At 39.1% G+C, this 16,076-nt stretch overlaps 1 protein-coding gene across 2 annotated transcripts in view; it reads left to right on the forward strand.

Annotated features, from left to right (window-relative positions):
* DDX10 (DEAD-box helicase 10) overlaps positions 1-16,076 on the forward strand; it is a 270,692-nt gene that overhangs the window by 157,799 nt on the left and 96,817 nt on the right. For both annotated transcript variants that reach the window (XM_042959588.1, XM_042959589.1), the window contains exon 16: positions 6,898-6,954. In XM_042959588.1, the coding sequence (XP_042815522.1) occupies positions 6,898-6,954 (57 nt within the window). The remainder of the gene's footprint in view (positions 1-6,897; positions 6,955-16,076) is intronic.

Consider the following 16,076-nt stretch of genomic DNA (forward strand, 5'->3'; position numbering starts at 1 on the left):
TACTTACTTAAGATAGAAGGAGATGAAGAAACTTGACAAAAAATTGAGTAGGGGATGTGCCTAAAAGAATCTTACATGTAAAAAGAAAACTCTACAAAATCTGTATTTTATTTATTTTATTTTTTATTTTTTTTAGAGAGAGGGAAAGAGAGTGTGAGCAGGGAAGGGGCAGAAGGAGAAGGGGAGAGGGAATCTTAGGCAGACTCCACACTTGGTGCGGAACTTGACACGGGGCTTGATCCCATGACCCTGGGATCACGACCTGAGCTGAAGTCATTAGTCGGATGCTTAATTGACTGAGCCACCCAGGTGCCCCACAAAATCTGTATTTTTAAAAATACCTGTCAATTTTAGGAGTTTTCATAATTTAGGAATGTTCTTTCAGCATGTTCACAATGTTTCACGATTATATTCTGGTTTAAAAGGGTAACATTTAATATCTGTGGGTTTTGTCTTAATGATTTTGAAGTAGTTGTTTGCTCCTGCTGTTTACAGTTACCAGCTCTGCCCCTGGTTTTGAACGTGCTCCCAGTCTCTGTGGTACAGGACTCTGCTGTTCATTGTCACTCTTCATGCTGACAGACCAATTCTTGACTCATATTTTCATCTACCAAACTCTGAAAGCTCTGTAATTTCTACTGTGACTCAAGTAAATATCTTCTTTGTCCTAAAGGTTTAGAAGCTGAGCAACAAGAATTTTAACTAGTTTATAACACAAACAAAAGAGCTGGTACGGTGTCCCTGGGAGTAAATTTAGCTTCCTGCTCCTGGAACTCCGAGCTGCCCGCTCTGTGGACGTCAGGGGACCTTGTGTAACTGCTCTGGTCACTGAGTCGACAGCCTTATTTATCTTTGCTGAGTCTTCTTTTTTTTTTTTTTTTTTTTTTTCTGAGACCATTCCAATCCTCACCTTTCCCTGGCGGCTCATAGGAAGCTGTACTTAACTAGGCCTGTTACTCTTTTCTGTGTTGAACCTTTTGAAACCACTCATCAGAAGTAAGATTATAGCAGGAGCTATAATTTTTTCATATTAGGCCATTAGTAAACTAGTATACCCTAAAGGCGAAACCAGTACATTTGCATGGAAACAATGTGTTTTCTTGCCATTCAGTCAGAACCCTCAAAGGTGGGCTGTGGATCACGTCAGTGAAAGACGTCTTTTACTTGAATGGAGTGAAAATCTGCTTTGTGGTGTGTGTCATCATTCTTAGCTCTGGAAGATAACTTGTATTTAGGCTGATAATATCCGCTAGAACAGCTGGGAGTGGAGAGAAGCAATACAACATGAAGTTCTCTTTCATTCCCTGGAAATTTGCTTTGAGTGCTTTATTGGTTTTGGATTATAGGTTTAGATAACACAGCCGTGCCAGGATGGGGCTTGGACTGCTTGCGAAGATGGTACTACTAGCGTGAACCGAAGGTTAGAAAAGAGTTAAAGGGACCTTTAAATTTTTTTTTTTTTGACGTTTTATTTATTTTTGAGATAGAGAGAGAGACAGAGCATGAACGGGGGAGGAGCAGAGAGAGAGGGAGACACAGAATCGGAAGCAGGCTCCAGGCTCTGAGCCATCAGCCCAGAGCCCGACGCGGGGCTCGAACTCACGGACCGCGAGATCGTGACCTGAGCTGAACTCGGACACTCAACCGACTGAGCCACCCAGGCGCCCCATGGGACCTTTTATTTATTACTTATTTAGTTATTTATCTATTTATATTTATTTTTATTTATTTATTTATTCATTTATTTTCAGTGTTTATTAATATTTTGAGAGAGACAGAGTGCGAGTTGGGGAGGGGCAGAGAGAGAGGGAGACACAGAATTCGAAGCAGGCTCCAGGCTCTGAGCTGTCAGCACAGGGCCCGACGCGGGGCTCGAACTCACAAACTGCGAGATCATGACCTGAGCTGAAGTCGGACGCTTAACTGAGCCACCCAGGCGCCCCAGGGACTTTTCAGGAAGTCTGTTTCATTTTTGTCTTTGTTGACACGGAATTGAGTTGCCATTGAGTTCACGTATCTAAAACATAAATGTATATGATATCAGGAAGGAGGGGAGCAGTAATCAGGCATCTGCAGTGCTGTGCTTTGCATGTGTTATTGAATTAGTGCTAACAGTTAACTTCTGAGAAAAGTGAGCTAGCTTCAAATTACAGATGATAAAATAGACTTAGAAGGAAGGATCAAGTAATTTTCCATGGTCCCATGAGTCACAAATGGCAGGCCTGGGACTCTTACCCCAAGGTCTTTGTTATTCTACAGACTCTTTTTTTAACTATTCGTTCTGTTTGAACTACCTTAAACCATCAGGCATTCTCTTACAACAGCTAACTCTGAAACAGTGAATGAAAGGGTGAGAATAGGAGTGGAGGATTTTGAGGAAGGAATGACAAATAATGGAAATTGTTCATGTTTCCAGAGCAAGGCCATTGTTGTCAAATACATTAAGGAATAAAGTAAGCGTGGTGGTTAGTAGCTTAGTTTAGGACCCAGTACTAATAATGTCTTTGCTTGAGTGTTCATTCAGTATCTATATAATTACTAGCACCAGAGTCCATTTTTAAGTAATTGTGAGTCTAAGAGCCTAAGGCCTTGTCGAAGACTGGTCTGGCTCAGATGACCTTAAGAAATTTTACTGTTGTCAGCAATGTCATCATGAGAATAAGGGACTAAACATCTGGTGCTTAATTCCAAATTGGACTTAATGAACAAAGCTTACTTTCAGGGGAGGAAAGGAGATCCTCTTTTTGTATATCCCCATCCCTTTTCCAGTTTCAGCCCTTCCTACTACCATCACAGCAAAGTGTACTATAAAAAAGGAGCCCTGGGGCGCCTGGGTGGCTCAGTCGGTTAAGTGTCCGGCTTTGGCTCAGGTCATGATCTCCAAGTCTGTGAGTTCGAGCCCTGCGTCAGGCTCTGTGCTGACAGCTCAGAGCTTAGAGCCTGTTTCAGATTCTGTGTCTCCCTCTTTCTCTGACCCTCCCCCGTTCATGCTGTCTCTCTCTGTCTCAAAAATAAATAAACATTAAAAAAAAAAATCTATTTAGAAAAGGAGCCAGCCCGTTACTGTGGAACCTTTCTGATTTAGAGATGTCTGCCTGAGAGGTTTCTCTTTATATTCCAAAGAGCTTATACCATTTTGTGATACTCAGTTCAGCAGCTTGATACATGGGCCCTCCTTCATATTCAGCATCCAAAATAAGACATTTAAATACTCAAAATTGCATAGATCTCATCAACTGCGTGGCAAGTGTTTGAGCTGTTTATCATCTCTATTTTTTATTGTTGAAATAAAGTGGGATCATGCGATTTTTTTTTTTTTAAACACCATATGATGTTGGAGAGGTGAGGTGGTTGTGGTTAGATTGATGGTTAATGGCTGGAGACTGTGGTTAAGGAACATGGGCGGAGCTTGGTGCTAATGTAATCAATGTGTCTGACAAGGCCAGGTCCTAGACTAAAAAGACCAGGGGAACTAGACTGTGTGGCCAACCCTTAGAAGCCCACCATGGGGCTTGGCACATAGTAGCTCAGCAGATGTTTCCAGATATACTTACTTTTCTCCCTGTCTTCATATCCTTGTTGGAGTTGTTACGGATTTATATACGGAAGAGGGAACAGATCAGAGAACCTTGCTTTGTTCGGAGTCCCTGGGAAGGATTTAGGTTAACTGGGATTTTGTTGTTGGAGGGTAGGGGGTGTCTTCAGGGCCAGAAATCTTTGTAATCATTCTTTTATTCACTTCTGTTGAGCCAATTTTCTTCCCTGAAAAAGAGGTTCATGCAATACTGAAAGAAGGATAGATGTTTCCTGCTGCTGTCTCTGACAGCTGGGAAATTGATTCCTTACCAAACTGACACAGTCACCTGATACTCATTCAAATAGCTTATGCTTCCACTAGCTCCTGAGTTGTATTTCCAAATCTGTGAATTTCCAAGATTGCCGTAGAATGAAATGATTTAAATAACGTAGTCCTGTCTGCTGATGAAATTCATACTTCATGGTATTTGCTTTTCTGGAAGCTAGGGATCTATAGTTTGTGAGAAGCCAGAAGAGGTATAATAACATCTGTAAAGAGGGTGTTTTGTACCTTGAAATGTGATTTTTCTGTTTTCCTATCCCTTGTGTATTTGGTTTCTATTGAATTCACGCTCTTCTTACATTTAATCATTTGTAGGATGGTAAGACTAAAGATAAGATGTTGCCTTATTTTTGTGTGGCATAAAATAGCTTTTGCTACCAATGTGTCCTCAAAAATGAAATAGGAAAATAAAGGATTTGAAGCATTTGAACCACAAAAAATTAAGAGAGGGAGAACCTCAATTGCTCAGTCTAATAAAATTTAATTATTTTATTAAAATAAAAGTCATTGTACTCCAACCTTTATCTTTTTGTCTTGTCATTTTTAACATCTGTAAATCATATGTATATATTTTTAAAAAGAAATTTTTTCTTGCTTTAGTAAAGGAAAAAATGTACTTTCTTCTTATATCCATTTCCTAAATTTTGGATTACCATAAATTCTACTTTCTGTTTTTTCCTCTGTTTGAAGACTGATGTTTACTCCTGCCTCTTTTCAGGTAGAGTGCTAATAGCTTTTTAAGATAAGAAGGAAAAGTTTTCTAATTTTCCTTATGTTTCACTGAGTATTGAAAGTTCTTTTTATTTATACTTAAGCTCCATGTCCTGCTCGTGGTCACTCCCTATTTTAAAGGTTTTGGATGTCCCTCATGCATCTGGGACTTGTGGTAGAAATGTTACAAGGAAAAATTAGCCCATTTGTATGCCCATGTGAATTCTGATGGCCAGGTAAAATTTGAAATTTATAATGTCCTTCCTTGACGATAATGAAGTAATACTGGAGTTCCTTAGCAGTGGAAAATTGTCAATATGTTCTTTTCTGCTAGATTAAAATGACTAGACGAAAAGGGCCAGAGTGGAAATTATGTTTACTTGAATAGAAAGGGTTTTTCCGATGTGAACATATTGAGGTTATTGTTTGGAACTTTGAAGTGCCATTTTCAGATCCTCTAATGCGTTGGGAGAAGGCCAGTTACTGAATAATTACAACAAAAATTTGTGTGACTGTTAAATGTGGTTAATTATCTTCTTTTTCCCCCTCTGCACAGAGACTGGCAAAAATTAATTAGATAATGTCCACAAAATGCTATCGGGGGGGAAAAATGCTATTAGGATGAAAAGACACATACGGTAGCAGACCATTATTAATAAAAAAAGAAATGGAATATTTGTCTTAAACATGTTGATAAGACAAAAACACTATGCATCCACAAAACAAGTATGCTTTCTAATGGAGGCGAGAGTGGGGAGAGGTGTGCTGGAATTGAAGGAGGGAAGGGGGGAAGTGTCCTGGGGTTGAGAGAGTGAGGATGTTGGCTCCTTAGACCTGGTTTTAGTCTAAGCTTCATCATTGGCTGGCTGCGTGATCCCAGATGTTACTTAATCACCTTGGTTCAGTTTTTTCATCTATAAAATGGAAAGAATAATACTTGCAAAGTTTTTTTAAATAGCTTAAAAAGTATATGTAAAATGCCTAGTATACTGCTGTCTAATTCAGAGGTATTAGTGTTTGTAAGAAATACAATGTAATAATGGTGTGTTAATGGGCGTATGTTTTTATAAAAGTTCAGTTTCATAACTCTCGTTATTTGATGTTTTGCATGCCTATATTTTATGTAGCTTTAGTTTTAAAATAAGTTTGAGCAGCATAGCACTTGAAAGTCACTGTGACCTTCAAAAACCCAGAAACTTCTTTTTGTAGGACATAGAACTGAAGTGTGTGTAAGAGAGAAGAGGGATGATATTACAGATACGTGTATCCACAAACTAGAGCCAACTCTCAAACTAAGCCTGATGATTAGTTGCTGTAAATCCTTTTCTTTAATATTATTTTGCTACTTTCATCTGTTTTGTAGCCTGTTTTGTAGACAGAGACAGAGTGTGAGCACGCGAGGGGCAGAGAGAGAGGGAGACACAGACCCCGAAGCAGACTCCAGGCTCCGAGCTGTCAGCACAGAGCCGACATGGGGCTCGAACTCATGAACCGTGGGATCATGACCTGATCCAAAGTCAGACACTTAACCGACTGAGCCACTCAGGCTTCCCAAGACGAGCCTTTTTATTATTTTAACACTTTGTTTTTGAAGGGAAAAAGAGGTTGTTTTTATTTAAAAGAAAACTATTTTCAACTTTAGCTGGGTTGTTTTGTTTTGAATTTTAATATTGTGCATACTAATTTATTGTGCATACTAATTTTTTCCTTACTTTAAAAAATGTCAGTGTTGTGTTTTGTGCCTACTTACGATCATTGGAAAACTAATGGAGCAATTATAAAACAATATAATAAAATAACAAGCTTTGTAGGAATGAATTTCTGTTGTTATCTGTTTGAGAAAATGTAGCCACTTTTCTAAGAACAGATTTCATATCCTTATAGATTTTGCTTTAGATAGAGGAAAAGGGAAATACCATGAATGCATTTTTTTCCTATTTATTCTAATAGCTGACATTGATTGTGTACCAGTTATACGTTGGGCATTGTGCTAAGCACTTATGTATAGTATTTTATATAATTCTTAACACCAGTTTTAGGAAATGTGTGTTCCTGTTATCTTCATGTTTCAGTGAGAAAATGAGAGTTACAAAATGCAAATAAGTTGCCCCAGATTGCACAGCTAGCAGGTGGTAGAACTGTGGTCTGTCTCCACATCTTAATGATTATGATAACTTATGCCAGTCCCATCGAGGGCATTCAGTAAGTATTTATTGAAAAATGAATGCCAGGTATCAGTTGGCTTTAAAAAAAAAGGTCAAGAATGTGTAGTCTGATTTACATGTAATCAAAGTTTATATGCTGCTAATTCCCCCTTCTTCTTGTAGGAGAAAAGACTGAAGGAAAGGGAAGCCAGAAGAGAAGCCAGTAAGAGACAAGCAAAGGTAAGGATTGATATTTTTTATGAGAAAAATGTTGGTAACATTGAATGGGATTTAAATATTCTGCTTGTCCATATGCATTTTTATATTTATCTGTATATCATGACATTCAAATTGGATATAAGTCCACGTGTCCTTGTCATTTACTTTCTCCAATTATTTCTTTCCTCTGTGATGCAGGATGAAAAATGCATAGATAATTTGTTTGCTGGCCTTTGCCCTACTGCTCCCGCCACCTTCTCCCATTCTATTTTGTGCCTATTAAATACGGGAGAAGGTTGGCTTTGTGGACCAAGCTTGGCAGGATTTTACACTCTGTCGTCTTTTGACCAGGCAGACAGCTGTGTGGACCCAGCTTCATAGTAGATGACTCTGAGAGCACTGATTGCTTCACTTCAACTCCTAGAAGCTAGGGGAGAGCACTCCGTATCGGGTACCTTTAGTATATCCTATAAACAGACAGCACAGTATCGCTTATGTACGTACCGTTGTGAACACCATCCATGTGCAGCTATAGTTTTTATCTGGTGTGTTGGACACTGAGAATGGTTCAGCTTCTACATTCTGAGGTCATTGAGCACAAATGATTTGCTAGAACCAGGACCCAGTAACGTATGTCATTTCTCATGCCATATCTCACTGTGCTATGCCTGACTAGCCATGATTTCCTCTTGGCAGTTAGCAAAGATCTGACTCCCTTGAGTAAGCCCATAATATTCTTTGTCATTTTTTCCATGCTGGCCATAGCACTTAGAGAGCAAGTCAGAGATGATAACTCATTTTATAGTTCTGAAGTGGGAAGCAATTACTCTGCAGAGTAAGATGAAAAGACTGTTTATATTCAGTATTAAATATCACTCTGTCTTCAGACGTGCCCGAAAACGAGAGCCATTGTGTGTGTGGCCTGACTGCGAAATCAGGTGGTGGATTCTGCATATGCTTTTAAAATGCAGACGTGAACTGTCACGGCATAGAAATTACATCTTAGGGGCTGTCGTGGGAGAAATTTGAATTTAAGAAGAAAACTTTAAATCTAACAAAAGCATTTGATATTTATGAATATTGCATGTTCATCATAAAACTAAACTTACTTTATTTCACTGAGAAGCTCTCTTTTCTGCATGTAAAATTATGAAATGAAAGATGTAATCTGGAGCCAAAAGAAAGCTTGGTTACTGTATTTCCTTTGTGTGGATTCACACATATTCGTGTATATTACTAAAATGTTTTGTGGTTGTTGTTGTTGTTGACGATGTGTGCTTCACCTGTTGTAGTGGTTTAAGTCATAAGAAGTTGCTCTCACCTGTGGGCCTGCCTCTTGTGCCTCTTATTCTTTTGGGAGTTGGTGTATGCGTTTGGATTTGGTACTGTGCCAGCGGGGAACTAAGCCTAAAGCTGGAAACACTGTAGTCCGGTTTTTCTATTGGGGCAGTTCTCTAAAATGCACTCCTCCAGCTCAGCCCACCCTTCCACTTTCTACCCCCGTAAATGTTCATCATCTGTTTGTTTCCTGGCATGTGACAAGAAAGGAAGACACCTCATTTCTGTCTGACCAGTAAGGCTCATCCTGGAAACAAACAGAAGAGGCTCTGTGGCCACCATGGCTCTGCTGCTCGGCCAGAAGTGCTCAGTAGACAGAGGGTATGCTTCACTCCCGCTCTGGGTGGTAGAACTGCCTCCCTTTCACGACCTCGACTGCGTGCTCCGAGGCGGCAGGCCTCCTGTAGGAGTGATTCTAGCAGAGGGGCAAGCGGCTGTTTGTAGCCAGGCCTCCAGCGTTCCCGTGAGACAGCAAGGGCTGGCAGCGGTGGCAGATTCAGGCCGACCGTCGGAGCCTGAGGAGTTAGCTTGGGTCAACCTTTTTGTGCCCTGCTTCTTTTCAAATGAAAGTGGCAGGATGGAGATTCTCGTGGCTTTTCAGGTGCCCTTTGGAAATAGAACCAGAAGATCTAATTTAGAGAGACGGTGTAAAAAGGGGTGATGGCCCTGTCTTCTGTAATGTCTAAGAAGAAATGCCTGGTGTGAATTACCAGATTTCCTTATTGTCTTTGTGCATGTGCTTTAAATGATGGATGAGTCAGTGTTAGAGTAGATTTTATCCCCTCTTGAGTATGTTTCCATGTAATCATTGTGTGACTTGTGGCTCTGTCTTCTGAGGCCCTTTGTTCAGCTTCAGGCTAGAGCATCTTTCAGTTACTCAGCCTGCAAGATATCAGGACGATGCCTTAGTGGTGAGAGGAAGTAGTCTTCTCAGACCTACTGTACCAGGACGTGTAATGTCACCTGGCCAGAGCTCTGTGAAGAGTCTGCAGGCCACTGACTGTGTGAGAAAGGGAGATGCCCATGGCTCTTTGTGCCTGGTTTTGTGCTCCATTTGGCAAATATCATGCCATACAAGGAGGAACATAGAAGACAGAATACGTATTTTTTTAACTGGCAAAAAAAAGCATTCAAGTGAAAATTAATGGACTTGTCTTTATTTCCCAAAAAGGTGAAAGCTTAATGATAATGTGTGGTTTCAGTTTTATAAATGATGGTTGGTGGTTCTCTCTTCCGACATAGAAAATATTACTAGGAAAAGTTGCTTGAAAGATGGAGTGCAGTGAAACCCAGTCGGAATGGACCTTTCAGCATTCTGATGCAACTCTTTGTTAAAAGACAGATGTACGACTTGCCTAGAAAATGTTATGTGCGGTGCCAAGAGTAGGAAAGAAACATGAACTTCAAACTTTTGAGGTTTTCTGGGAACCCAGTACTTAATGATTTGGAGTATGGAAGTGTTGTGAGTATCAAAACTTTGTTCAGCAGAGAAATATTTGGACTGCAAAATGGACTTTTTACTTTGACAGGATGTGTGTGTTCTTATAACTTAGAAATTTTAAGCTAAGAGATGAAACAAGCAGTTGTAGCAATGATCAATAGACCACATGTCTCTTGAGGTTCAGGGAGGTTCCATAATCCTGGAAATGCAGCCTCACCCCTTCCTTCAGCTTCCCTCCTGTTACTCTGATAGTCACACGTGCTTGTACTAACCTCCATTGTCTGCAGTGATTATGCAGAAACGTAAAGAAAAGAACAACAGTGCTGAAACTTGAAGAAATAGATCCCCGGAAATATCTCTGTGCTATGCTGCTTTTGAAAAGAAAGTAGAATTTATTAAACAGAAGTATGAGGTTGATAAAACTGAACAATGACTATGAAGGAATAAAGAGTAGGAAATAGCTCACAGGCACTTAAACAATGGAAAGTTAGGTGTTGCTTGAGTATATTACACATGCTTTGGTAGTTGTTATTTTTTAGGTGTGGGGAAAGTTCTATTAAAATAACTAAAATGCCCTATGAGTGTGAAGTTTTATACTAGTAAACTTTAGCTTAATTTTTCTCTAGTTTTTATTGCTTTTTTTTTTTTTTTTTAACTTTAGTGACCCTGGGACACTTTACTTATTTGCTTAACAAATAGTAGTCTTAGAAAACAGTTCTTTGGATACCTCAGGTGGCCTCAGTTAGTTCTTTGAGGACATAGGATGCAAAGAAATAGGAGTTGTATAACTTTAGAACATGAGTAGACCTGAGAGATGGTCTGGAGTGATTTTCTAATCTTTTGGTCTATAATTATCTTTTTTTTCTAGCCACTGATAGTTTCACATAGCAAAGCTGCATTTATTCACTTTGGTAGAACATTCTATTGTTTTTGCTTTGGATTGTCTTTTTATTTATGAAATATAATGATGATTTTAAGAATCATCATTTCTCGACAAAGTCAATCCTTCAAAATCTTTTTGGACTTTTCTTGGTTCATGACATTTAAGAGTATGGCCTCCACTGACCTGCTCCAGTAGTTTGAGTTTTAAGTAGTACATTGAATAGCCTAGGTGTCTGTTGGAGGTATGCGGGGCAGGGCTCTGGGCTACCATTTTGACTTCAGTCAGAGCAGCTCCATGTTTTTCTTCATGTATACTAAGCTTTTATTTGAAATAATGGTTCTACTTAAATATATACTTAATATTTTAGCAGTACTCAGATAAATTAAGGCTAACAGCAAGTAAATGACTTGCTCCCATCACTGGCTTCGTTGGTGGCGGAAATAGTATGTCTACTCAAGCTCTCTGGATCCTGTTACTGTTATTGCCCCATGCTGCTTCAGTATGTTACTCTTTACCCCTTTTATTTTATATTGTTTTTCTTTAAAAGAAACCTGATTTATATATGTGGGCTAATAGCTGTTCATAGAAAAGACTAATAGCAAATCCGATGAGTTAAGGTTGACCTCTGAACTGACACTAGAAGGTAGGCTGTGTCCATTGTTGCTGGGTGACCCCTGACATGTCGTTTCCCTTTCTGGCTTCTTCTCGCCACATATAAAATGAAGGGTGTATATGACATAGTCACTTTTAATCATGCTTACATTTTCGTGGTCCCATGTAATCTTGATCTGAGCCGAGATACCTAACAAAAATGTATGCATTGTACTCACTGCAGTTCCTGATAGGGATCCACAGCCTTTCTCAACATTCGTGGATAACTCTTTTGTTTTCTCCCATGTCTTAAAGGGTTATCTTTCCTTACAGAGCTACTAATACAAGTTAATAAATGTTGGTAATGGTCATTCCTAGGTCCTAAGCCTTTGTTTTTATTTCTTTTTGGTAGTGTTTTATTGACTGACACTAAATTAAAAATTTTAATTTTGGGGAAAATTTCTCCTCATTCTGTGTATTTCATATAAACCTTCCATCCACCCCACCCCCTCCTTTTTTTTTTTTCTGGCATTTCATAGTATTGAAATTTTACTGGTCCATTTCTTTGTTTTTAATACAGTTAGAATTTCAAGGGCTTTAGAGGGTCAGTTTATTTTAAACCAAAGAACTTTTGATAAAATTAAAAACAAGATAATGGAAACATAAGTTTGTTTATAGTCCCAGTTCCCAGAGAAAGCAAAGGTCCTCTGTGAAAGTAAATTGCTCTCACATCTGAAGGGACTTGAACCTTTCTAGAGTGCCCTCTGCTGCTCTGATATAATCACTTATTTAATGGTGCCCTAAATGAGTCATTCTGTTTCTCTAGGCAAATTGCTCAAATAGTACCTTGTTTTAGTGCTATTATAAGACCCATTATGCTGTCCTTCTCCTTTTTAAATAAATAACACTGAGTCTTTTAGATGACATGCTTTTTTTCCCATTAATATCTACCTAAGTGAACAATGAATACCCAAGGAAGTTTAGCTTTTACTGTGATTCTAGTGTTGGTTTGGTTTGTGGGAATATTAATATAATGATTCTGTTCTTTTCTTTTCACTCCCTTCCTTTTTCTCTCTTCCCCACCCCTCCCTACCTTTCCTTTCTCTTCTGTCTGTTTCTCTGTCTCTGTCTCTCTCTCTCTCTCTATTTCTCTATCCTTCTTGGTAATGAAGAAGAAGGGATTACTAAATTTGAACTTTTAACTATCTTGGATCACTTGAGAGATAGTTTCAGTGTTTTCTTGTTAGAGAATTGTTCTCTAGTCGTGAAGATTTCAAGTTAAGTATGGGAGAAAGAATCCTGCTGGCTATGATCTCTTCCACATGGTGAATACATGTGTTCTTTTAAGACTCACCTTATGGGTTCTCCCTTTTATGCGGACTTTTCCGATCACCTCAGGTAAAATGGACTTCTGCTTTTATAACTTGCACTCCATTCTCCTGTATAAAGCATCCGATGGTTCATGGCACTTACTTGGATACATGTCTGTGTATGTGTCTTCCTGCTCAGCTCTAAGTCTTGTTCTTGGTGTCTCCATCACAGTGCTTGTTTCATGATGAGCTCTCGATAAATATTTGATGACTGACTGAATGGGTGAGTGAATGGTTTACTGGGATACAGGCCCAAACTTAAAAATTCTTTTAAAATATTTTTTATTGCTATAAAATACACATAAGATTCATTATTTTAACCATCTTTAAGTGTAATGTTTGGCATCAATTGTATTCACACTGCTGTGCAACCACCACCAGTACCCATTTCTAGAACCTTCTCAGCCTGGATGAAAATCGGTGCCCAGTAAACACTTACTCTCCATTCCCACCTCCCTATCCTCATCTCAGAATACAAACCTTTGAAGAGAAGACTCTTCTATTCCAAATCATTATTTTTCATGTGAGGAAGTGAAGAGTCTTTATGAATAGGTGATTCTTCCGAGATCTTACAGTTAAATAACAACAAAATCTGGCCAGACCACAGGTCTCTGGGTGCTTACGTGTGTGTTTTTCATTCTCCTTTAAAGTCCCTTCCCCCAGTATAACAATATAGGAAATAACAAAGAGCAGTGCATGTAGTTTAGAATTTTCTTAGGTTTATTTAAGGTATCACAGGAATAAGGAAGTTATTGACACTATGCTCTCAGTCACAATCTCAACACTTTTTAAAGACTGAAACCCAAGTAATATTGAAAGTTTCAATAGCACCAGTGTTAAGTATATCAAGCAATTTTTATAAAGAATATCCCTTCTTTTTCCTGTAGCATACCTAAGAATTGTAATAGGAACGTGAGTTTGGGGTGCAATTTTTGTGAACATTGTAAAGCATAACAGTAGTAGCTGCTGTCATTCATTGACTGCCTGCTATGTTACAAGTACTGTGATTAAATGCTCTTTGTGCATTACTGCTTTAATCTTCACAAATAGCACTGTGAGTTAACTGGTATTATTATCTTCATTTTGTAAATGAGGAAGTTGAGGCTTAGGAAGTTTATGCAACTTTCTCAAGATCACATGGCTAGGATAATGGCAGAGCCTAGACTCCTGTCTACTTCACAGGACTTGAAAGCCTTAATACTTAAGCATCGGGCCATACGGTCACCTCATTTCCAAGGCAGTAAAGAGTATTCACATATGAGAATCTTAAAACCTAGAGCAGAAATTACACGTAAACAGATTTCCTCATGAAATTGCTCTTAGTGTCTACATTTAGTTCATCTTACAGTAGGTACTAAGAAACAGACCAGTTAGATATATAATCATTGGCAGATACACACTAGTGTTAATTTCCTATTAGTTTCTGTAAATCACCATAATCCCAGTAATAAAGTCTTTTCATATGAATGAACTATTATGAAGTAGATTACCATTATTTTTGGCCATGCAGATCAGTTAAACACGCCATGTTCTCCTTTACTTCTTTTATACAAATTTCCCCTCTCCGTGGGATGTCCTCACCTTCACTGCTTCTTCCTTCTAGGTACTGTTTCCTTTTTGAAGACTGTCCTGGGGCACCTGGGTGGCTCAGTCGGTTGAGTGTCCGACTTCGGCTCAGGTCATGATCTCATGGTTCATGGGTTCAAGCCCTGGATCAGGCTCTTTAGTGACAGCTCAGAGCCTGCAGCCTGCTTCAGATTCTGTATCTCTGTTTCGGTCCTCCTCCGCTGCTCACACTCTGTCTCTCTCTCTCTGTCAAAAATAAACATTAAAGAGATTGTTTTGAAGACTGTCCTGCCCCCTTCAGGCAGAGTTAGGCATTTCTTTCTGCCCTACTACCCTTTTGTACACTGTTTTGCCTTAATTCTTGGTGGTTTTGACTCCCATTGCTAACCTGTAAACTCTTTGAGATCAGGAATTGAGAGTTTTCCTAGTAGCTGGCAGGTAGTAAATGCTTATAAATACTTATTGAATATTTAAGGAAATGCAGGTATATTCATTCTTAAAGTTATCATTTACATGTTAATGCTGTGTCAGTCATAGCCTTCTTGAAACACAGAGACTGGGGGCGCCTGGGTGGCTCAGTCGGTTAAGCGTCTGACTTCAGCTCAGGTCACGATCTCGCAGTCTGTGAGTTCGAGCCCCGCGTCGGGCTCTGGGCTGATGGCTCAGAGCGTGGAGCCTGCTTCTGATTCTGTGTCTCCCTCTCTCTCTGCCCCTACCCCGCTCATGGTCTGTCTCTCTCTGTCTCAAAAATAAATAAACGTTAAAAAAAAAAAATTGAAACAAAGAGACTGTACCCATAGAATAGAGTGGAGTTGCACTCTACTGATTTAAATTTTTGCCAGACTGAATGCACCCATGACACCCAGGGCTCTTCAGATTGCTGCTCCTTCCTTCCCCCTTCTCGTTTATTCATCACCACTACAAACAAATCCATTAACTTATACCAAGGTTATAGAACAGCGATTCTGGTACAGCTTCACTGTTGGCAGTGTCATGGTGAATATTGTATTTGGTGGTTGTGAACATGGGTTGCCTGAATAATTAGAACCTAATTCAAATGTGCTTAGACTGTTAGAGAGCTAGGACTCAGATGCAAGCCAGTCTCTACCTCCTGACTCATGACCACTGAGAGTTGTGCAGTGGGTGTTAAGATGAAGGGTGATCATAAACCCATCCTGTGCAAGCTGTGAACCTTGAGAAGAAGATAAAAATTTTCAGACAAGTCAGACTTGTTGCTTTTAAACTTGCAATGCAATAAATAACAGGTTAATTCAAGACAGAATTTTAATGACTAATTCAGGTATTTCTTTTAATACTTTTTAAAGAACGTTGTTTCTTTTATAAAACTTGTAAAATAAAATGTTATAAGCAGATATAATTTTGGGAAAAATAGACTCAAAACACATTTGAATAAGATGCCAGAAAAAGAGCTTGTGTGTTCGTGCTCGCGCTCTCTCTCTCTCTCTCTCTCTCTCTCTCTCTCACTCTCTCACTTACACGTACATATGTGTATATACATGTGTGGGTATATATGTGCATATGTATGTATATATATTATCCCTTTCTGTGTCTTGTAAATCATTGTATTATTAAATGCTCTGATGGACTCTGCTCATTTGGGTGGTCATTTAGCTCAATTCCAGTACATGAGGTCTTTGATTTCACATTGGACCAAAACAGAGTAGGTCAGTCCCTGTGATGCCCGTTATACTCAGTTGTGCCTTATTCTGCTTAATCACAAGTTAGAGATAATTTGACACTTATATATTTGAGTTAGTGGTTTATAGGAACATCTTCTCTAGCAGCACAAATTAACTTTATCTGAATCCTTGTAGTCAGTTGGTAATTGTGTGGTCATTAACACATACCCTACTTTGTAGAAACTCTTGTGAGCATGTGTACATGTATGTGTGGCCATTATGATTGTGGAAGCTGATGCTTAGAATCATTGACC

The sequence above is a fragment of the Panthera tigris genome, chromosome D1 (genome assembly GCF_018350195.1).
Source record: "Panthera tigris isolate Pti1 chromosome D1, P.tigris_Pti1_mat1.1, whole genome shotgun sequence".
NCBI lineage: Eukaryota > Metazoa > Chordata > Mammalia > Carnivora > Felidae > Panthera > Panthera tigris.